The sequence below is a fragment of the Dendrobates tinctorius genome, unplaced genomic scaffold (genome assembly GCF_039654945.1).
Source record: "Dendrobates tinctorius isolate UK_male_01 unplaced genomic scaffold, ASM3965494v1 ptg000319l, whole genome shotgun sequence".
In the NCBI taxonomy this organism is placed as follows: Eukaryota; Metazoa; Chordata; class Amphibia; order Anura; family Dendrobatidae; genus Dendrobates; species Dendrobates tinctorius.
The window spans coordinates 396,454-419,792 of NW_027361986.1; the positions used below are offsets into that span (position 1 = coordinate 396,454).

The following is a 23,339-nucleotide window of genomic DNA, read 5'->3' on the forward strand; positions in this document are numbered from 1 at the left end:
ATTATCGACATTGCAACAAGGTGGAACTCCACCCTGCACATGGTGGAGCGGCTGTGCGAGCAGAGGCAGGCCATAATGCATTTGTGGGAGGATACACGGCCAGGCACTTTGAGAGCAGACATGGAGTTGACAGGCGTGCAGTGGTCGAAGCTGAAAGACCTTTGTAAAGTCCTTCAGTGTTTTGAGGAATGCACACGGCTGGTAAGCGCAGACGACCCCATCCTAAGCATGAGCATCCCACTTATGCGTCTGCTCATGCAAACTTTGACGCACCTTAAGGAGCAGGCGTCTGCAGCCAATGTTGATGAGGAGGAAGAGGAGGAGGGAATCCTTGATGACATTCAGCCATTGTCTGCTCAGGGACCTCTCCTGGACGAGGTGGAGGAAGAAGAGGAGGAGAAGGAGGATGATGGGGATGATTACTTAGGGGAGGAGGATGCATCTCGTGGGGCAAGTGAAAATGTTGGCGTGGCAAGGTCTGGTACAGGGTTTGTGCGTGACTGGAGGGATGTGGATTTGCCAGAAAGTGCTCCTCCACCCAGCACTCGCAGTGCATCATTGACACCGGGAACATTGGCCCACATGTCAGATTATGCCTTGCGGATCCTAAAAAGGGACCCCCGCATTGCCAAAATGATGAACGATGACGACTACTGGTTGGCCAGCATCCTGGATCCACGCTATAAAGGCAAATTACAAAACATCATGCCACAGGAGAACCTTGACCTAATATTGGCTAATAAACAAGCAACTCTGGTAAATCGGTTGCTTGAGGCATTCCCAGCACAAAGCAGCGGTGATGGTTCTCACACGAGCCGTACGGGCCGGGGGCAGCTTGGCAGAGGTGTTCGTGGTGCACATAGCAGAAGTGGCGTTGGAGACAGGGGTTTCATGACAATGTTGTGGACTGATTTTTCAAATACCGCTCACACAACTGGTAATACTGCATCGATGGAAAGTGACAGGAGACAGCAGTTGTCAACTATGGTTACAAACTACTTTTCCTCCCATATCGATGTTCTCCCACACAGGTCATTCCCCTTTGACTATTGGGCCGCTAAACTGGACACCTGGCCTGAATTGGCCCAATATGCCTTACAGGAGCTCGCTTGCCCAGCTGCAAGTGTGCTATCGGAAAGAGTCTTCAGTGCAGCTGGATCAATCCTGACAGAAAAAAGGACCCGTCTGTCAACCCAAAATGTGGATGATCTAACCTTCATTAAAATGAACCACGCATGGGTTTCCAAGGATTTTGTCCCACCTTCCCCTGATGACACATAGGGTTACAGAAAAATGGCTTGCTTTGGTCCACCTCTTCCTGGTACTTCACCTATTTCGCCTTTTGCATCAGCTGAATGTCCAACATCAACATATGCCACTTTCTAAAACTCCCTAACTGTGCTGCCTCCCCCCCCATGGCCGGGGTCACCACCTAGCGCACGACACCGTGCGAGTGCCGTTGCCCTGGACAGGTGGGTAGGCCGACTCTTGGGCGCGGGCCCTGGCACAGGGTCCCTCATAGTGCAATCAAGTGTCTCTGACGGTGGTGGTGCACACCCGCCGTCAGACACACCGCTGTACTATGAGGGGCCCAGTGCCAGTACCGACGCCCACGAGTGGGCCCCCCTTGCTTGGGCAGGGCCCCAGCATTTGCAATCTTTACCTCTCCCTGCTCCACCGCTGTGTATACTGGGCCGTCAAATCCATACTGTGCCTGACACCGTCTGAGCCTGCCTCCTGAGACATATATTTTGAATGTGTACGCTATCCATACATGTTATCCGGGGATACGGTACCCTTTCTAACCTTTGTGCAATCACGTGCAATCCATACTGGGCCTAACACCGTCTGAGCCTGCCTCCTGAGACATATATTTTGAATGTGTACGCTATCCATACATGTTATCCGGGGATACGGTACCCTTTCTAACCTTTGTGCAATCACGTGCAATCCATACTGGGCCTAACACCGTCTGAGCCTGCCTCCTGAGACATATATTTTGAATGTGTACGCTATCCATACATGTTATCCGGGGATACGGTACCCTTTCTAACCTTTGTGCAATCACGTGCAATCCATACTGGGCCTAACACCGTCTGAGCCTGCCTCCTGAGACATATATTTTGAATGTGTACGCTATCCATACATGTTATCCGGGGATACGGTACCCTTTCTAACCTTTGTGCAATCACGTGCAATCCATACTGTGCCTGACACCGTCGGAGCCTGCCTCCTGAGACATATATTTTGAATGTGTACGCTATCCATACATGTTATCCGGGGATACGGTACCCTTTCTAACCTTTGTGCAATCACGTGCAATCCATACTGGACCTAACACCGTCTGAGCCTGCCTCCTGAGACATATATTTTGAATGTGTACGCTATCCATACATGTTATCCGGGGATACGGTACCCTTTCTAACCTTTGTGCAATCACGTGCAATCCATACTGGGCCTAACACCGTCTGAGCCTGCCTCCTGAGACATATATTTTGAATGTGTACGCTATGCATACATGTTATCCGGGGATACGGTACCCTTTCTAACCTTTGTGCAATCACGTGCAATCCATACTGGGCCTAACACCGTCTGAGCCTGCCTCCTGAGACATATATTTTGAATGTGTACGCTATCCATACATGTTATCCGGGGATACAGTACCCTTTCTAACCTTTGTGCAATCACGTGCAATCCATACTGTGCCTGACACCGTCTGAGCCTGCCTCCTGAGACATATATTTTGAATGTGTACGCTATCCATACATGTTATCCGGGGATACGGTACCCTTTCTAACCTTTGTGCAATCACGTGCAATCCATACTGGGCCTAACACCGTCTGAGCCTGCCTCCTGAGACATATATTTTGAATGTGTACGCTATCCATACATGTTATCCGGGGATACGGTACCCTTTCTAACCTTTGTGCAATCACGTGCAATCCATACTGTGCCTGACACCGTCTGAGCCTGCCTCCTGAGACATATATTTTGAATGTGTACGCTATCCATACATGTTATCCAGGGATACGGTACCCTTTCTAACCTTTGTGCAATCACGTGCAATCCATACTGGGCCTGACACCGTCTGAGCCTGCCTCCTGAGACATATATTTTGAATGTGTACGCTATCCATACATGTTATCCAGGGATACGGTACCCTTTCTAACCTTTGTGCAATCACGTGCAATCCATACTGGGCGTGAGAATGGCTGGCGAGCTGTTAAGCAAGCTACAGCACCTGTCCAGACAAGTACAGGGATTCCCTAGCGAGGAGACTTATTTGATTGTTTTCAATGTTGGGACAGCAATTTTTGGGGAGCACTATACTCTGGAGAATGATAGATGGGGCCCACCATACACTGGAACATTCCAAAGGTGGACATCAGACACTGGAGCAGCATTTACAGGGCCCATTATACACTAGAGCATTAGAAATGGGGCCCATTATGTTTGTAGCATTATTTGGGCCCATAAGACAGTGGAGCTTCATCCATGGGGACCAACATATACTGTAGCATTATGTGGAGCTCATCATATACTGTTTCAAACATTATATGGGACCAATGATTCTGTATGGAGAAATAGATGGGCCTCGTCATGAGATGTAAAAAGTGAGGTATTTTTCATTGTACTATACCGCTATTTATCTGCCGTATCGGAGCATGATGAGTTGTGGTATGTGTTAAAGGGGCGCTCTTTCGCCCACGGCACATGAAAACCTGCAGCCAGCCCTCCCCCCCCCACAACTTTAGCCAAATAACCCCCATTTTTCAGTGCGTAACTTATATTATGAAGTTAATTAAGGTTGACAAGCTTAAGTAAGAAGAATTGATGCTTTTGGCATTCAAATGGGCACTGTAAGTGTGTTTCCTGTCCTCCTCTCACTGCCGACTTTTATTCCCCATTGACTTACATTGGGTTTTGTGTTTCGGGACGACCCCGACTTTTCCCTATAATCGGACGATCTTGCTCGACCCGACTTTTGGAAAAGTCGGGTTTCACGAAACGAAACGCGACCCTAAAAAACCAAAAGTCGCTCAACTCTACTTAATATAGTTTACTGTGGATCTAGGTTGTACGGAATCATACCAGGTGTAAATGCAGCTATTCTCCGGAATTTTGTTGTTGTTTTTGTTCCTGCTCCTTTCCTGAGATTCACTTTCCTGAATGTAAATGTAATCTTTTAGCCACCTAGGTGTGGTCCTCAAGAAGATTCCCAGAGAAGAGTTGTGGTCCGCACCCACTTGCCTAAATAGAATAAATTCAAAGAAGAAGAATGGTGTAGGGATAAAAGAAACACAACGCTAGTGAACCTAACACCTGATACATGCTGCACAATTCGTGGGCAGCAAGTATGAGACCCTGACAAAACCCAAGAAAATCAGAACAAAAAAAAACCCAAATGAACATATACCATACAGCAAGTAAATAAATAAATACTGATAGTACATGTACGTGTAAATAACATAGGGTACTTAGTTAATTCTATTTTGATTAAAAAAAAGTATAAGAGCCATTCCACCGCAACATGGTGTACTCATCTGGACTGTCCTAACCTGTCTAGCATTAAAACCTTAACATATGTCTATATTTCCCCTTTTCACATGTAAAGCGCCATGGAATAAATGGCGCTATATAAATGCATAGTAATAATAATATGTCATATGACGTCAATGTGAATAAGGGCAGAGCAGCACAGGGCTCCAAATGAGACACCCATCCATGGGAAGCTATACAGATGGAATACTTCGCTCAGAAAAGGGAGTCACACCCCCTGTTTATGGAAAGTACAAAAGATTATTAAGAAAGCAAATGATGAGCAGGCCTATAAACTGGTATATGTGCATTGTGTAAGACCATGTTCATGTGGCCATTTCATAGACACAACCCAGGAAACCCAAGAAAAAATTAAAACAAAGAAACAAAATTAACATATACCCTACAAATAAATAAGTAAATAGTAATAGTATATGTAAATAGCATAGGGTACTTAGTTTACGCTACTTACTAAAAAGAAAAAAAGCATTAAAGCCATCCCACCACGACAAGGTGTACCCATTGGTACAGTCCTACTCTTTGATTGAGCAGCGTGTATCACCTGACCAGCTCACTTTAAGCATTTTAGATATGCTCCACTGTAATATTAAAAGCCACACTTTTAGATTATGCCACTATATATGTAATTATTATTAAGGCATTTACAATAGAGTCCAAGCAATACTTGTTAGGCGCCGGGTTCCTGTCGCTGCACAGCAGAAATGCCGAGCCTTGCCTTTGGTGGTCTCACATTCCTCTTCCGCCGCAGAGGAGGCTGCTCAGCAGACTCGTCGATCCCGGCGCTCTGCTCAGACTAGCATTGTGGGTTTGGTTGCTGCTGCCACCTCTGGTCCAGCTATAGCAACGCATGCTGATCAGCAGTGAGCAACTCCAGGGACTGAGTCCTCCTTTGGGTCTAGTGAGCATGCCCGTGGGACGATTTCTCATTGGAGATCGGAGGTTACATGTTCAGGTCCTTCTCCAGCTCGGATTGGACTATCAGGAAGGTCCCAGAAGGACGCTTGTTGTGAATTCATTTTACCAGTCTGAATTCCTGCTCCTCTAAAGCTAAGTTTGCTGCTCGGCCTTTTGCATTTGTGCTTTGACTTTGTTTTGCTTTGTTTTTCTGGATTTCTGCCATTCCCTGCTGGGGTGTGCTGAATTCCTTTAGCTCTGTCTTCTGAAAATACCTGAGTGCTGATTTAGTTTTTGAAGCCTAGCTGCTTCAGGGCCTTTTTCATATCAGCTTGTTGGCTTATGTCTTTGATAGGGTTTTGGCAGATTGCAGACAGCAGCCTTCCTGTCCTTTCCTATCTTGGTAGTTTTGGGCCCCGTCTTTGCTCAGTCTATCTTTCTGTCTGTGTTAGTGTTTTCATCTTGCTTCACCGTCATTATATGTTGGGGGCTGCCTATTGCTTTGGGGTCTGCTCTGGGGCAGTTTAGATTTCCCCTTTCTTTCTTTAGGCCTAGTTAATTCTCCGGCTGTGATCGAGGGGTCTAGGGCATCGTAGGAACCCCCCACGGCTACTGCTAGTTGTGTTGATAGGTTCAGGGGTCTGCAATCTGATAGTTGCCAACTTCTCTGGTTTTCTGGACTTAGCTTGTATTTCTGCTTTTGCCTCCTACGGTGACTCATTCATAACAGAATCACCCGCTGTACCGCAGATCCTAGGGTACTCAATAGCAGGAAAGAATTGTAAAAAAAAAAAAAAAGTGTGTATATTTTTTCCTCTATATCTCTGAGGCCGTAGGGGGAATTTTTTTTCTCTCAATGGAGATAAAGCAATTGTCTGATCGTGTGGAGCAGCTCGCTGCGGAAGTGCGGGGAATTTCCACCTACCTTGCTCATTCACATGCTGCTGAACCAAAGATTCCTACACCTGATGTATTTTTTGGGGATCGGTCTAAATTTTTGAATTTCAAAAATAATTGTAAATTATTTTTTGCCTTGAAGCCTAACTCGTCAGGGAGCTCCGCGCAGCAGGTTAAAATTGTCATCTCTTTGCTGCGTGGCGATCCCCAGGATTGGGCGTTTTCTTTGAAACCAGATGATCCTATTCTGACTAATGTGAATGCATTTTTTCAGGCCTTGGGGTTGTTGTATGACGAACCTAATGCCATTGATCAGGCTGAAAAGACCCTGCTGGCATTGAACCAGGGTCGTGATTCTGCTGAATTGTACTGTCAAAAATTCCGAAAGTGGGCAGTACTTACTTCCTGGAATGATAATGCCTTGGCTGCTCTCTTTCGGAAGGGGTTGTCAGAAGCCGTAAAAGATACTATGGTGGGATTTCCTGTTCCCTCTGGTCTTGACGATTCTATGTCATTAGCCATTCAGGTTGATCGGCGTTTGCGCGAACGCAAAGCTGCACGAGAGGTGTTGCCACCTGTTGATCAGATGTCTGAACCTAAGCAATGTGATAGAGTTTTTTCCATAGAGCAGCGTCAGGAGTTCAGAAGGTGTAATAAGTTGTGTTTTTTCTGTGGAGATGCCTCGCATATTATTTCTGTCTGTCCTAAACGAGAGAAACGCTTTGCACACACGTTTTCTGTTGGGGGTGTTCAACCTAAGTTTCTTCTGGCTATTACTCTGATCTGCTCCCTGTCCACATTTTCCGTCAAGGCTTTTGTGGATTCTGGAGCAGCCCTAAACCTAATGGACTTGGATTTTGCTAAACGTTGTGGATTTTCGATGACACCTCTGCAGATGCCTATCCCTTTGAGGGGGATTGATGCTACTCCTTTGGATAAAAATAAACCTCAGTTTTCGACCCAGGTGGTAATGCGGGTCGCCCCAGACCATCAAGAAAATTGCAGATTTTTGGTGTTGCATAATCTGCATGATACTATTGTTCTGGGGTTTCCCTGGTTACAAATTCATAATCCAGTTTTGGATTGGAAATCTGTGTCTGTGGTGAGTTGGGGTTGTCGGTGTGCCTTTAGTGAGGCTCCGGTGTTTTCCACCTCTCCTCAGTCGCATGATGTTCCTGATTATTTGGCAGACTTTTATGATGTATTTAGTGAGAATGAGTCTGCGTCTCTGCCTCCTCATAGGAGTTATGACTGTGCAATTGAACTGAGCCCGGGGTGTAAATTTCCCAAGGGTCGGCTCTTCAATTTATCTGTACCCGAGCACGAGGCTATGCGATCCTATATTAAGGAGGTGTTGGAGAAGGGTCATATTAGACCATCCTCGTCACCCTTAGGTGCCCGTTTTTTTTTTGTAGCCAAAAAGGATGGATCATTAAGACCTTGTATTGATTATCGTGCCCTCAACAAAATTACTGTTAAATATCAGTATCCGTTACCCCTGATTTCTGATCTATTCTCCAGAGTTAAAGGTGCTTGCTGGTTTACCAAGCTTGACCTCAGGGGGGCGTATAATCTTATTCGCATTAAGCATGGGGACGAATGGAAGACGGAGGGACATTTTGAGTACCTGGTGATGCCTTTTGGGCTCACTAATGCCCCTTCTGTCTTCCAGTGCTTCATGAACGATATTTTCCGAGATTTTGTCGATACATTTTTGATTATCTATCTGGATGATATTTTGATCTTCTCCAAGGATTGGGATTCTCATGTGGAACATATTCGGACTGTGTTCCGGATCTTGAGGGAGAATTCCCTGTATGTCAAAGGATCTAAATGCCTTTTTGGTGTACAGAGGATTTCTTTTTTGGGATTTATTTTGTCCCCGTCAACTATTGAAATGGACCCGGCCAAGGTACAGGCCATTTACGATTGGGTTCAGCCCACTTCTTTGAAGGCCCTCCAGAAGTTTTTGGGTTTTGCTAATTTTTTTCGGAAATTTATAGCAAAATTTTCTAGTATTGCCAAGCCATTGACTGATTTGACTAAGAAGGGTGCTGATGTGTTAAATTGGTCTCCGGAGGCTGTTTCTTCCTTTCAGGAGCTGAAGCGAAGATTCACCTCCGCCCCGGTTTTGCGGCAACCTGATGTCTCACTTCCATTCCAGGTAGAGGTGGATGCTTCTGAGATTGGTGCAGGAGCTGTTTTGTCCCAAAAGGATTCTGTAACATCTAAAATGAATCCCTGTGCTTTCTTTTCCCGAAAGTTCTCTCCATCTGAACGTAACTATGATGTGGGGAATAGGGAACTGTTGGCCATGAAATGGGCATTTGAGGAGTGGAGACATTGGTTGGAGGGAGCTAAGCATCAAGTCGTGGTCCTCACTGACCACAAGAATTTGATTTACCTAGAGTCGGCTAAGCGCTTGAACCCTAGACAGGCTAGGTGGGCCTTGTTTTTTACACGTTTTGATTTTGTGGTTTCTTTTTTTCCTGGAACGAAGAATGTCAAGGCAGACGCCCTCTCTAGGAGCATCTTTGCTGATTCTCCTGTGGTGACCAAGCCTGCTACCATCTTAGGCGATGGGGTAGTTCTTTCTGCCATCTCGCCCGATTTGAGACGTGCTCTGGAAGAGTTCCAGGAGGACAAACCTGAGCGTTGTCCCAGTGGAAAGTTGTATGTTCCTGACCAGTGGAAGAAGAGAGTGATGTCTGAAGTTCATTGCTCTGCTTTGGCTGGTCATCCAGGTATTTTTGGTACTAGAGATCTGGTGAGTCGGTTTTTTTGGTGGACCTCCTTGTCTCGTGATGTCAGGAATTTTGTGCAGTCCTGTGGGACGTGCTCCCGGTCTAAATCGTGTTCTCGCTCTAGTGGGTTGTTGATGCCTTTGCCTGTCCCCAAGAGGCCATGGACCCATATTTCAATGGATTTCATCTCTGATATGCCTGTCTCTCAAAGGATGACTGTTATTTGGGTGATTTGTGATAGGTTCTCTAAGATGGTTCATCTTGTACCACTCCCTAAGTTGCCATCTTCCTCTGAGTTGGTGCCCCTGTTTTTACAACAGGTGGTTCGTTTGCACGGGATTCCTGAGAACATTGTATCTGACAGAGGAGTCCAGTTTGTGTCTAGATTTTGGAGAACTTTCTGTTCCAAGCTGGGAATTCAGTTGTCCTTCTCCTCTGCTTTTCACCCTCAGACCAATGGGCAGACAGAGAGAACAAACCAGACCTTGGAGTCCTATTTGAGATGTTTTATTTCTGCTGATCAGGATGATTGGGTTTCATTTTTGCCTTTGGCCGAATTTGCTTTAAATAATAGAGCTAGTTCTGCCACTTTGATGTCACCTTTTTTTTGTAACTTTGGGTTTCATCCTCGATTTTCTTCAGGGCAGGTGGAGCCCTCTGCCTGCCCAGGTGTTGACACTGTGGTGGAGAGAATGCACCAGATCTGGGACCAAGTGGTGGATAAGTTATCTCTCTCCCAGGAAAAGGCCCAGCGGTTTTCCAACCGACATAGGACCATTGGTCCCCAGTTTAAGGTTGGTGATATGGTGTGGTTATCATCAAAAAATATTGCTATGAAGGTGGCTTCTCCTAAGTTTAAGCCTAGATTTATTGGACCTAACAAGATTGTGGAGATTATTAATCCGGTCTCTTTTCGTTTGGCTCTTCCTGTCACATTTAAAATCCATAATGTGTTCCATAAATCTTTGTTGAAGAGGTTTGTTGAACCTGTTGTTCCAGGGGTGGCACCTCCAGACCCTGTATTGGTTGAAGGTAACATGGAATATGAGGTAGAGAAAGTACTGGATTCCCGTCTGGCTAGACGGAGACTCCAGTATTTGGTTAAGTGGAAGGGTTATGGTCAGGAGGATAATTCCTGGGTCTCTGCCTCTGATATTCATGCCAAAAGATTGGTGCGTGCCTTTCATCGGGCTCACCCTGATCGCCCTGGTGGCGTAGTTGAGGGTTCGGTGACCCCTCCTCAAGGGGGAGGTACTGTTGTGAGTTCATTTTCCCCTTCATTACTGAGGCCCGAGGAACTCCCTCTTCTGTTAAAGAAAGGTAGTGAGCCTGATTATCAAACACCTGAGGCTGATGATTATGACTGGCTGAGTGGAGTTACTGACTGGATATAAGGCTGCCGACGTCATTCTGCCCTGCGGGTGATTTCTCTGTGGGATCCTTGGAGACCAGTCTGAATTCCTGCTCCTCTAAAGATAAGTTTGCTGCTCGGCCTTTTGCATTTGTGCTTTGACTTTGTTTTACTTGTTTTTCTGGATTTCTGCCATTCCCTGCTGGGGTGTGCTGAATTCCTTTAGCTCTGTCTTCTGAAAATACCTGAGTGCTGATTTAGTTTTTGAAGCCTAGCTGCTTCAGGGCCTTTTTCATATCAGCTTGTTGGCTTATGTCTTTGATAGGGTTTTGGCAGATTGCAGACAGCAGCCTTCCTGTCCTTTCCTATCTTGGTAGTTTTGGGCCCCGTCTTTGCTCAGTCTATCTTTCTGTCTGTGTTAGTGTTTTCATCTTGCTTCACCGTCATTATATGTTGGGGGCTGCCTATTGCTTTGGGGTCTGCTCTGGGGCAGTTTAGATTTCCCCTTTCTTTCTTTAGGCCTAGTTAATTCTCTGGCTGTGATCGAGGGGTCTAGGGCATCGTAGGAACCCCCCACGGCTACTGCTAGTTGTGTTGATAGGTTCAGGGGTCTGCAATCTGATAGTTGCCAACTCTGGTTTTCTGGACTTAGCTTGTATTTCTGCTTTTGTCTCCTACGGTGACTCATTCATAACAGACGCTGCTATAAAAGGTTTGCATGGCCGCTCGGCCATGCGCTAGTATAGACAGTAATTGGTAGTGATGTGTGTGATGATGGATGCTTGTGAACCGCTGAATGACTCAATATGAAACTCCTTCCCTTTGATACGCATGTTGGTAGGGTTTAGAGTCCAGAGTCAGCGCCAAGTGGTGGCACTGCATAGAGCCGCAGTGCTTCCAGCTTCTCTCACACATTATGCCAGAGAGTGTCATCTGCACGAGACCCCTCTGTACTGCAGTACTGCAGTGTCCGTCTCAACGGTGCCGTGTGAAGTTACTGCGCTTTCCAGCACTAAGCTTAGGCTGGCTAGTGGCTTCCGCCAGGGGGGCGCTGTACGCACGCAGTGTAGTAACACAACTGTCGGCTGCACCCTGTGACTGCTAACAGGGCACAGCGTTTCTCTAGGGTTAATCCCTGGCGCTGCAGTAGCGGTTCCTTAAGCCGTAGTCTGTGAGGTAACAGGCTTCGGTGCCTCTTTCTGCAGCTCTGTGCTGTAACAGAGTTTGCGCTTGCGCACACCGGTTCAGCTAGTGTCCGCCATTACCGAGCAGCAGTTTACCATCTCTGCACGGTGGACTCCGGGTTGAGATCGCACTTTATTATATTTAGTGCGATCCGTAACCCTAGCAATACTACCAGTAACAATTCCATGTGTTGCCTACCATATTCTGCCATTTCCAATGCTGGTGCCGTTCTGGTGACACTGCTACCAGGTCTCCCTCTCACTTCCTTCCAATAAAACTGGGAGTCTGGAGGAAGTGACAGAACTGCAGCAGTTCTGACTTCCTATGGATGTCCGGTTCAATGGAAGGAAGTGAGAGTGAAGCAGGCCACTAGCAGCTGCTTTTTGGCCACATAGTGCGCGTGACATAACAGTGTCATGCAAACCCCAACAGATCCCAGCATCGGAGGTGAGTGTAGGCTGTTTTTATTTAACATGGTGGAATATAAAAATAAAGTAAGGGTTGTCTGAGAAATGGACAACCGTTTTAAGTGGGTTTCTGAATATTTCTAAACAGACTACAGACAAGAAAAAAGGAAACAGAAAACTGCCAATATCTGAGGAAATGCTACTTTTCCTTAATAAATTATACTGCAAAGTTCCAGATACTCGCTCGTGTTACTGATTTACGCCTAAAACATTACAACAAAAGTATGCATTAAAACGTTTAACTAATGTATGTTTTAGAGCCTTAGTCTCATTGGTGAATTGGAAACCAAATACTCGGGAGATCCAGCGTCCTTCTGAAGTCCTGAGTGCGATGCGATCTTTTCTGAGCACTTTGCAGTCCATTGCCCACGTCGTAAATATTGATATCACCCGGGCTATTCGGAATACCCTTCTGCAACAAACACAGGCAGTGGACGCAAATGGAGAGCAAACTATCACTGCACTTTATACCAACTGGTAAGTGGCGCCTGTTCCGACAAGCCTACAGCCTGCAATGATCCTCAGTCTACTGAACCACCGCACGACCTGCTCTACCCTCTCCTACTGTATCCTCACCCATCCCTGTAGACTGTGAGCCCTCGCGGGCAGGGTCCTCTCTCCTTCTGTACTTGTGTGTCCCTTGTCTTACACATGTTCATTGTACTTGTCTATATTTCCCCTTTTCGTATGTAAAGCGCCATGGAATAAATGGCGCTATATAAATGAATAATAATAATTTTATCGGACACTCAAGGGAGATTTACAAGAGCTGTACAGTAATGTTCTCTTCTTGAGCTGTGGTGGACGAAGCCAAATTGTTTAGTCCAGTTCCATAAACTAAATATGCCCAGCTTAGACATCTTCATCTAATTACCGTACATACTTTGCTTGGTCAATCTTTTTTTTTTTTAGTTTGGAAAAGGGACTAGCCTTCTGTCAGACCCATCAGGCAGCACCTTATTAGGCACTGAAACAAATGATCAAGCATGCTGAAATACTGACAGTAAGGACACATATTAGATAATTGTCCAGGCCTGACAAAACCAGAGGGTTTGTTGACTAAGACTTGAGTCCCGATTCATCAAGTCAGATACTCCTGACTCATTAAGAGTCCCATGCTCCTCTATGCGCCTTGCCCAAAATTGACCTTCAGTCAGGTACTGGAGTAAGATTTCTGGGTCAAGGAACACCATAGCTCATTATGAATTAGACAAAACAAGTATCTGCTGATCGGCGTAGTTCAAGGAAATGTATCTGATTGAATGAAGCCTCTATATGTACTTATATTTTTTTTTATCTTTTGTCAAGGTACTTGGAGTGTCTGCTTCGTCAGGCAAGTGCGGGGTTAGTAGTGTATTCTCCATCAATGAAATGCTTCGTCGATATACCCACAGAGATGAGTGGAGAACAAGGGCTCAATGCTGATGAATACACGGATACCTTAGGTGCGTGGATGTAGAATGCATCTAATGGCCGCATTCTTTATGTGTTTTAATAATTTCATGCCGTATTGCACACTTGTCAGGTTTATGAAGATTTTTAAGTATTTAGAATGATGGTCTCTCCTTAAGATAAATCACAGAATATTTCATTGTTATCTTAGTTCATATTTCTAGATGACATATTTCTCACAAATTTGCAGAGCTGGTTCTTCTAAAGAAATTCTATGACAGTTTACAATACAATACATGCCTTGTGTATGCAAAAATTTGTACAAAAAAATAAAAATAAATCTGTACTTTTTGAACAACGCTGCTGACCAGTCGCATACTCAACTGGTGGTGAACATTTTATGACTATGTAAAATCAACACTGTTTTTCTAAATTTGAAATTTACCTCTAACATAACCCACTGTTAGGTCCCTTGTCTTGCACTTTCCAAGATCTTGGAATATGCCATATGCCTATATATGCAGGTCTCACTTCTGAGACACACTACTATATTGAGAAAAGGATCCTGTCATCCTGCAGATGGAATGGCTGTGATGCACGGTCTACCTCAATTCACTCGAGTATAGAAAATTGCTGAGCAACTGTGCTGGCCAAGTTTTGGAATCAGGGTTGATAACTTATCAAAAAAATCACAGAGGGTCATAATTTTTAAGGACATGTTGGAAAACGATAATGAAGTATTAAAGAGTATCTGTCAATAGGATCAACCCTTTTAAACCGCTTATATGGGCATGTTGGTCATAGTTAGCTCAATAAAATTATACCTTGATATCTTAGTCTTATTCCAGAGACATCTACATTTTTCTTATATGTAAGTGAGCTGTTAAACACTATGGACCTGACTAATCTGCATGAGAATCTGCCACCAGTGCCTATTTTTGTTAAAAGTAAAATGTCTCACACTGGTAACGCCCCTTAACACAGGACAGTAGAACTGAACTTTATCTATTTACAAACACATTTGCTGCAGCTCTCACAACTGCTGTATTGTAACCCTGTCTGCCCGTAAGATGAAAGCTGAGACTGAGGATCCTGCAGATGTGTCAGGTATAATCACACACAGCTCTGCAGTGAGATCAGGAGAGCAGAGAGCGACCATTACACATTGGGGCGCCCGCCAGAGCCGTGGGAGTACTCGGTACCAGGCCGGTTCTTAAGGGGATGTGTAACGGCATCAGTGACCCGGTCCGTGGCCCTGGGTGTCCAATGAAAATGATGATAAGGGGATGATAAAGTTTATAAAAGATAGTTTGTGACGCCACCTGTGGTACTCGGCAATATAGGTGTTAGCCGACGCTGCTTAAAGAGACCGCTGGGGCTGATGGTGATGCATCAGAGTTGATACAGCTCTCCACAGGTATAGCTTAGTCCCAGGGCAGCTATAGGTGTAAATGATGATGGTGGTTGTGGTGCAAGGCAGGTGATGCAGCAAATAATCTGAGGACACAGCGGAGTGCAGTCTTCACACTTTTTACTCACAGTTTGATGTTACAATCCCCAGGTGGGGAACTGTCTCCGCCAGGTCAGTGGTCCAGCCAGCTCTCAGGTAGTTTGGGTACACTGGGTCAGAACCCTCTTCAGATGTTCCTTTCCTGGCTGTCTCACTGCACTGGCTCCCTTCTCTCCTGCCCTGCGCCTGCCACACAGTGTCCCAAGCCAGCAGACTCGGATCTTGTCGGGTGATGTGCTCTAGGTCCCCTGGATCCTATATGGCTGCCTTTTCAGTGAATGTGTGCAGATTTGGCTGTAGCACGTACAGATACTGCAGCCTCCAGTTAACTAGCTGAGTCCTCAGTTTCCCCACTAGACTGGGGCTGGTCCCCTAACTGCGACCTGGTCTCTCCACCCGACTGCAGTCGGTGTGGATACGGGCCCCACGGGTGAATTCCTCACTACCCATGCCCCTAGGAGACCCCTTCTTCCTCTCTTCCACTGAAGCTTAACTTTCTGTTCTTCTGTCTTTCCTTTCTCTCTTTCCGCTGTTTGCTGGTCCAGGGCTGAGCTCTTCACTGCTCAAGTCCCTAGCACCAACTGCCCATTTTCCCTCTAGCTGTCACTTCCTTCAGCTCCCCCTGCTGCTTTCTCCACCCACACCCTCTGCCTAGTCCCTCCCTGCGCCTGAGAGGTCTGGTGTTGGATGCAAGTGTCTGGGTTCTGGGTAGTGCCCCCTCCTTACCTGAGAGCGGAGTACCACACCTCTGGTTGAGGTGCAGTACTTCTGTGGCAACTGATACCCTCAGGGGCGCCACAACATCACACTGGTATCTCTCCCTTTTATTTAATATAATCTCTGGAGGCGGATTCTCATACAGATCAGTGTTCGGCCCATAGTCCTGAACAGCCCATTTACATATGAGAAAATTGTGGATTTCTCTGGAATAACACATGATATCGCAGATATAAAGGTATCATTCTATTCAGCTTCTTATGACCATAAGGAGGGTTGATCCCACTGACAGATTCCCTTTAAGATTTGATGTTCAGAGATATTTGACTACAGCCCATAATACTGATGCAAATACATTAATAGCATTCACTGCGAGTTGCAATATGATGATAATCAAATTTTATTTATGGATAGGGGAAAAAATGCCTTATTTTTTTTTATATTTTTATGGCAATTCTGGACGGTTGACAACTGTTGTTTGTAATTCTCATACAAATGAATCGAGAGAAACACAAAAACACGGCCATCTCTTCACTGAGATCAGTGCAAGAAAGTGTCCAAGCCTCAAGATAGATTGCCTCCAGATATATTGGACATTCATGGCATATCCTGTCGATATAGTAAGCCATATATCTCCCAGATGGGACAACCTCTTTAAGTTTCCCTACGTAGAAAGACAGAGATTATTTTATAAAAAAAAGTCTATCTATCTATCTATCTATCTATCTATCTATCTATCTATCTGTCTGTCTGTCTGTCTATCTATCTATCTATGTATCTATGTCGGTATTCGTGATACATGTTGTATTTGCACATGCATTTCCCATATTTTATAAATTATTGATAGCAATCAGACATATTTTCTCTGTACCATCCTTCTTAAAACTTACTTTCTGTATTTCTTCAGTGATACTTCTGGTAAACAAAGGGTCAATGTCAACGTCAGACAATCGCCAGTGAATAGATCATTTTCTATTTTAAAGATAGCAAATTGCCATCATCTATCTTTAAAATAGAAAATGAAGTGTTGTCTTAAGGCTTTGTTAACCCATTAGCATCTGGGACAGTGTGTACCGCCGTACTGCAGAACATAACGCTCTCAGATATCTCCCTACCCCCCCTTTTTTGATAAACAACCATAGAAGGCAAAAACTTGGGATGCTGCAGTCGTGTATGTGAGCCGCTTCCCCCAAAGCTTGTTGCCATGGCAATGTCTTGGCCATCCCATCTTTTTCTGAGTTTTAATTCTTGTCAAATGCTATTAGACTCTTACATGTGATGGAGGAGCAGTAATTCCTGCTAACCTATTACAGAGCAGGGAATTGCATTTCAGGGATCGTCAACCACTGGTTTCCCCCAACGCTCATTTTAATTATTGATTTGTGAATGCTTTTATGTGAAATGATTAAACTATACTAGAAGTTTATGTTTCCTTAATACTGTCAGGTTATCAGCAGTAAGCATGTGTTTTGTTTTTTTTTGCAAATAATGTAGCTAAATGGGTTTTCCAAAATCAATTTACAATTTCAAAGCTTTTAAAATTAAGAATAATAATAATTGTCACTCCATTCAGAAATTCTGAACTTGGATAACACTTGAGTCTACATTAAGAGCAATTGGGCTGTACTACAAATATCTGTTGAGTCGCAGTTCCGTAGACGAGCGGTAGTGTCAGGACTGGGCTTTCAATGAAATGTCTGAACGTGTAAATGAGACCTTGGTTCCACATCATGCAAACCTGATACTACAATTTAAGGTTATTTCAAGAAGCGCTCCCATCAAAATATTTATCCTGTTGCAGTTGTAACACTATTTGCAGCACCCCTGCATGGTTCCCCTTCATAACAGGGACGCTGGAATACCCACTGCTTGGACCCTGCGGTGTGGTCCCCTTCTGCGGCCATGCCTCCTGCTTGTGCACGTCGCACTTCCTGGCAGCACGCCTACCTGGGTGGCATCTTGTACAAAAGACTCTCTCCCCCTTCGGGAGTCGCTGAAGCATCAATATTCATTAGTGTGTAGTTTCTCCTACTAGTGAATTGTGAGGTCCCCTGGTCCTGGTGTGGCCAGAGTGCTGAACCCCAAACCCTGGTCTCTGTGCAGCCAGGATCCTGAACCTGCTCTCCTGGTCCATGTGTTTCCATTGCCTGAAACCTTGTCTCCTGGTTTATTTCTATCCGGCCTGCTAGAACCAGTCTCCGAATCCGAGTCTTACCATATCCCAAATCCGTGTCAGTAACCATTCTGTAGAGGTGCCAGAACTTACTAGTCTGAACAGAGCCCTAGTCCTTAATGTCAGCAAACCTGACCCCTGGGGTCCGCAGCTGCAGTACCGGGATCTACCTTCGAGTGGTACCTGGCGGCACAAACGCCTGTAAATACGTGCAGTAGGAAGCACTTCGATTACTTGACAATAACCTAAACCACATACTACCTCATTACATTATTTCTCACAATATTTATAGGCTTCCAAGTAGAAAAGCTGAGCGATGACAAAACATGGGATTTTAAATAACGATGATTCAGAATTTATATTTTATAGTAAAACCAGATACTTAGTAAAATAAACATGTCATGAGACCTACATGGTTCTCTTTAAAGGGAATTTTCATCTCATAGTAAAAGTTTCATGCGGAAATATGACCATCATTCTTTAATCCTGAAAGGGCCACAACACTGCTGTATCACTGCATCTACTCTAAAGTTTTCCCTAAACAAATATGCTTTCAGATCTGTCCAGGAAACTGCAGCAGATCTCCAATCAAACGCACAATGGACGTACAAAAATGGCATTCATTAGAAAATAGTCAATGGGAATCTGTTACAAGGATTTTGCTACAGCATCAGAGAGCAGTAGCCCTATTTCCTGCAATGTAATTTACTGTTCTGCATGTAATTTTTTTTAACAAAATTCCTGTTTTATCTCCTGCAGATCTACCAGTTCTCTGAATGCTGCTCTGTGTATAACAGATTGGCAGCTTTCTATGTACACTGTGCATAGACAGAAAAATGCCACTCAGTGGTGGGGGCGGGGTTATATAGAGCTCATGAATATGAAGGACTACGTGGCAGCAGGTTTACTAGTCCTTTAGTGATAATCTCCTGCTGATAAAATAGTGATTTTATCAAATATACAGCAAGCAACTGAGTAAGTGACACTTTGCTGAAATCATTATTTCTGTCTCTACATTATACTACGTTATGATTAGGACTAGTGAACCTGCTGCCATGTAGTCCTCCATATTAATGAACACTTTATATGTATAATCCCGCCGCCACCACTGACTGTCAGGATTCTGCCTATGCACAGTGTACACAGAAAGATGACAATCAGTGATGTTTCCAGGGTTAAACAGAGCTCAGCATTCAGAGAACTGGTAGATGTAAAGCAGATAAAACAGTGATTTTACACAAAAAGAAAAAATTGTGAGATTACCATGTTTCAACATTATTGATGCTTGGGATCAGCCTTATAGCATGGGTGCCGAATCCCGCTGATGAAGATCAGCAATCTTGAAGAAAAGTAAGAAAAACTGAAAGACTTGTGTGACATCACATTAGAACACAGCCTATAATGAATATATAAAAACTGTTGCAATATCATCGTGATATAGAGCAGTCTGTAAATACACACATCATCTGACATCATCACAACGGAACACAGCCTATAAGTAAAAAACACTATACACTGTAATGAAGGCCATCAAATATGTGCAGAAGGATTATTGTGGCAACTTCACAATAATTCAGCCTTTTCACCTTTCGATACAGAGTATGTATGCAGTTACCCTTGAATATGACAACTCCGCTCGGTCATCTCGGCATGTGTTGTTCTTAAAATAACGTCCAATAATTTTTGGTTCACCAATCGCATATTGTGTGTGACTATTGCCGTCAAGTATGCCATTAAATCGTGAACAAGCATCTCAGCTTTCTGATCACAAAAAGTCAGACAGGACCTTCCAACGATGCCCTTTAATGTCTTTGCTGCTGAAATACCGTAGCCTCCTCCTCTTACTGAGAATGGTGCGGCTCGATATTGACCTTGCATACAAATACTCATTACGGCTGTCACATTGTAACCACATGTATATACCCAGTCCTGACGGGAAATGCATTTGCTTTGATTTAATTGTCTTTTGTGCTGTGTCCCTCTGTTCTAATCTAAATCTTCTGTATAAGCCATTATTCGGAGCACAGGACCAGAATAAACTATTTGGCCATGCGTTGGGAATAGCAGAACCTAATGCTGATTTAGTGCCGACAGATACGTTTGATCCGCTGCAATTTTTCTAAACCTTACTAATAATACTGTAAGCCACGGACCCCCATTCAGTATAATATAATGTAACGAGTCCAGACAAAGAAAAATGTATTTGAAATATCGTTCATGGACCAAGGCCACTATTATTATGCAAAGGAAGCAATATTTAAAGCTAGGTTTAAAAATGTTTGCTTTACAACGACCGAAGCTATGTTAAAAATATAAAGGGGCACAGCATTTTTCATATTGCCACTGTCATATGGCAAGCATGACAAGGTCCAGGCCAAGATGACAATAGTGGAGAAGAATGGGTTAATCTTGCTCTGCCTGGACAAAGGAGTCATTGAAGACAGAGACTAATGTACTGTAGATAGATGCAGTTTATTTGTCAACGCGTTTCATAGTTTCACACTTCTTCAGGACAAACCATAGTGACAAGTAGATTACAAGTAATTACATGTTTAAAGCTGCACCTGTAATCCCCTTATGACTCTGGTTTGTCCTGAAGAAGAGTGAAACTTCGAAATGCGTTGACAAATAAACCCTATCTGTCTACATTAGTCTTTGGCGTCAAGGACTCATTTGTCCAGGCAGCAGAGGATTACCCTATTCTTCTCTATTGGATTCTTGGTATCCCTGTAGGTCTCCAGCAGCCTTATGTGCTTTTGTGTCACAAGCCTGGCCAGGTGAGCAACTCTCCAGATCTGTTGTCACTTTTCACTTGGATAAGACCCTATTGTGCTATTGTCTTCCAGTTTATTTTTCCACTGCAATGTCCAGGCAAACACATGTGTAGCGCAGCTTGATGAGAGCAGGATTGCTATTATGGGACAATGTTGAATTGTGATTTCAGTAAGGTCAAGTTGTGTGTACAAGTCATGGACATCACTGAAAGGGGTATTCTAGACTTCATAAATTGTCACTTACCCACTAGATATGTGCAATTTGTTAGATTGGATTGGGTCCTATTAATCACCAGGGCAGGGGAGAATGTCCACCATTCTCTAGCAGTTTTTCTTTAGCAGCAGCACTGTTGCCAGGTTTAGTTGAAAGGAGCGGCTGGTTACATATTCACTCTGCCTATGGCTCTAAAAATGTGTGGTAGGGGCCGGGATTGGGGGGTGGACCACTGCTTACCACGTCCGGATGACACAGACACCAGGCGATGCAAGGACGAGGCGGAGGCAGGGGCCTCGTCTGTTCTGCGGTCCGTCGGGTCAGGGCCACCCCCCTAACTGTCTCTTTCCTGTCAGTCCCCTAGTCGAGCTCTTCGCTGTTCTTCTGCCGAGCTCCTCCCGGGACTAACCTGCCTGGAACCCCAACCAGTCCTATTTATCCCCTCTCTCACCGGGAATTCCCCTCCTTGGTTCCTATCTCCCCGCCCCCTATGACTAAGCGTTTCTCAAGCCCTAAGCTGCTGTTGAGTCCTGAACTACTCCCCCCTGCCATCTTGTGGTCATTTCTAAGTACTGCACTCTCCTGTCTGTCTTTCCCAGCTATCACCCTGCTGTCCTTGTCAATCTCCGTCCATAGTGCACCAACCGTTCCTTCCTACTTCCAGTCAAGTCTGTCTGTCAAGTCACCTTCCCCACAAATGCAAAGCATAAGTGCTACTCTCAGCTATCATCTTCAGTGCTATAGACATAGAGTGGGCGCTGCAGGGCACCTAAGCGACCAGCTGCACCATTCAACTCCTGTTAGTGTCAGTATTGCAGCAAAAGATGGGGATCCTGAACCACATCAGTTTAACCATTATCACATATCCAGCGGATAGGCGTTAATTTATGAGGACTCCTCTACAGTTAGAAATGATAGTGTTGGCAGCGGATTATTCAGGATACTCTCCAAGCGTGTGACAACAGAGATTCTTTATTCAGGAACAATCAGGAACAATATATGATAAGCTTAATAGATCCGGAATAAATCATTTGTGACTCTATCTGTGCAGCATCTACAGCAGGCTGCTTCTCTCATACCCAGGAAAACAGGAAATACAGTCACATGCTCTCCCTTTATGAGCCTCTGTGAGTTTTTTTTAATCTAACTTTATAAACAGCATACAGATCTAGCAACTAAACACTCATGGGCAGGAATGGAGTTGTTGCTCCAAACATATTTCTACAGTTAGGATCAAGTTTAATGCTGCAAGTCACAGAGTTTCACAGAATGGTGCAACAAAGAGAGAGAAGTCCTGCAGAGAGTGAAAGATAGGTTGCTATTCAGGAGGATGAGTGATTTAAGCTATTGGATACTAAACGTTTGTAGACAAAGTGTAGAGATATGTGATGGTGTAGCATTATGGAGAACTTTATAGACTAGTTGGAAAGATTTACATTTAAGGGCAGAGGTGTCTGTAGACAGACCTCTAGACAGAAAGAACAACGTAGATGCTGAATCATTTGTTGGATCACAGCAGCCAGATCCCACCTATGTCCACCAACCTCCTTTACATACTCCATTCAGTATTGCCTATGTAAGTGGTACAATGTCATTCATAACTTTCACAGTTTTTATATTTATTTCCTAAAATTGATTTTATTTCAATCTCTTGTAGAGATAAAGGCTTTAGCCGAGATGATTGGTCCATACGGGATGAAGTTTCTGAGTGAAAATCTTATGTGGCATGTGACATCTCAGATTTCAGAGTTAAAGGTAAAATATAATGTTTCTGAATGCGTCTAATTTTTGGAATAAGGCATTAAGAGTAGAGGTAAGCGGATTGATCTGCGGAGGATCGAGTTTGAGTTGAAATCCTTGAAATTCATGGTTCTATGCGAATTTGAACCTTTTGAAATACGATTCGCGGTGATCGCCCAAAAAAAACTAAACTTGCCCAGCTAGCACCATTTCTCACAATGTTGGAGCATCTCTCCTTCCATACAAATGTTGAAAGTGTTATACTTGTATTGTATTGTACAAGCAAATTGAAGAGTTCCAGTACTTTGATTGGTGGCATATTTCTCTGTCGTGAATCAAATCTTTACGGAAAATTTGGAAAAGCCGACTAATTCAAACTTCACATGATCCACTCATCTCTAACTATGAGTACACTGACTGTGAAAAAGTAGGATATAGCTAGAATAGTTACTGCAATAGTCACTTAATATTTATTGGTAAGCAGCCGCAAACTAGAGTTTTGATTTTGACCAAATGCAACGTGAGCTTATTGCTCTAAGGTTTGGATTAAAGAGCTTGTCCAACAATTACAACTCTCCTATCCTACAGAATAGGTGATAAGAGCCTGAATCATAGGGTCTCAATACATATGGTCAGCACTGCAGGATATGCACCTTGATGAAGACAGGCCTGGACCAAAGTCCACAGATGACCGAAACGCTGGCCGTTATACATATTGGAG

General features: G+C 44.3%; 1 protein-coding gene across 1 annotated transcript in view; it reads left to right on the forward strand.

The window, feature by feature from the left end:
- NCKAP1L (NCK associated protein 1 like) overlaps nucleotides 1-23,339 on the forward strand; it is a 310,666-nt gene that overhangs the window by 146,873 nt on the left and 140,454 nt on the right. Inside the window, exons 21-23 of the mRNA XM_073561415.1 lie at nucleotides 12,357-12,575; nucleotides 13,407-13,543; nucleotides 22,536-22,633. Of these exons, the coding sequence (XP_073417516.1) occupies nucleotides 12,357-12,575; nucleotides 13,407-13,543; nucleotides 22,536-22,633 (454 nt within the window). The remainder of the gene's footprint in view (nucleotides 1-12,356; nucleotides 12,576-13,406; nucleotides 13,544-22,535; nucleotides 22,634-23,339) is intronic.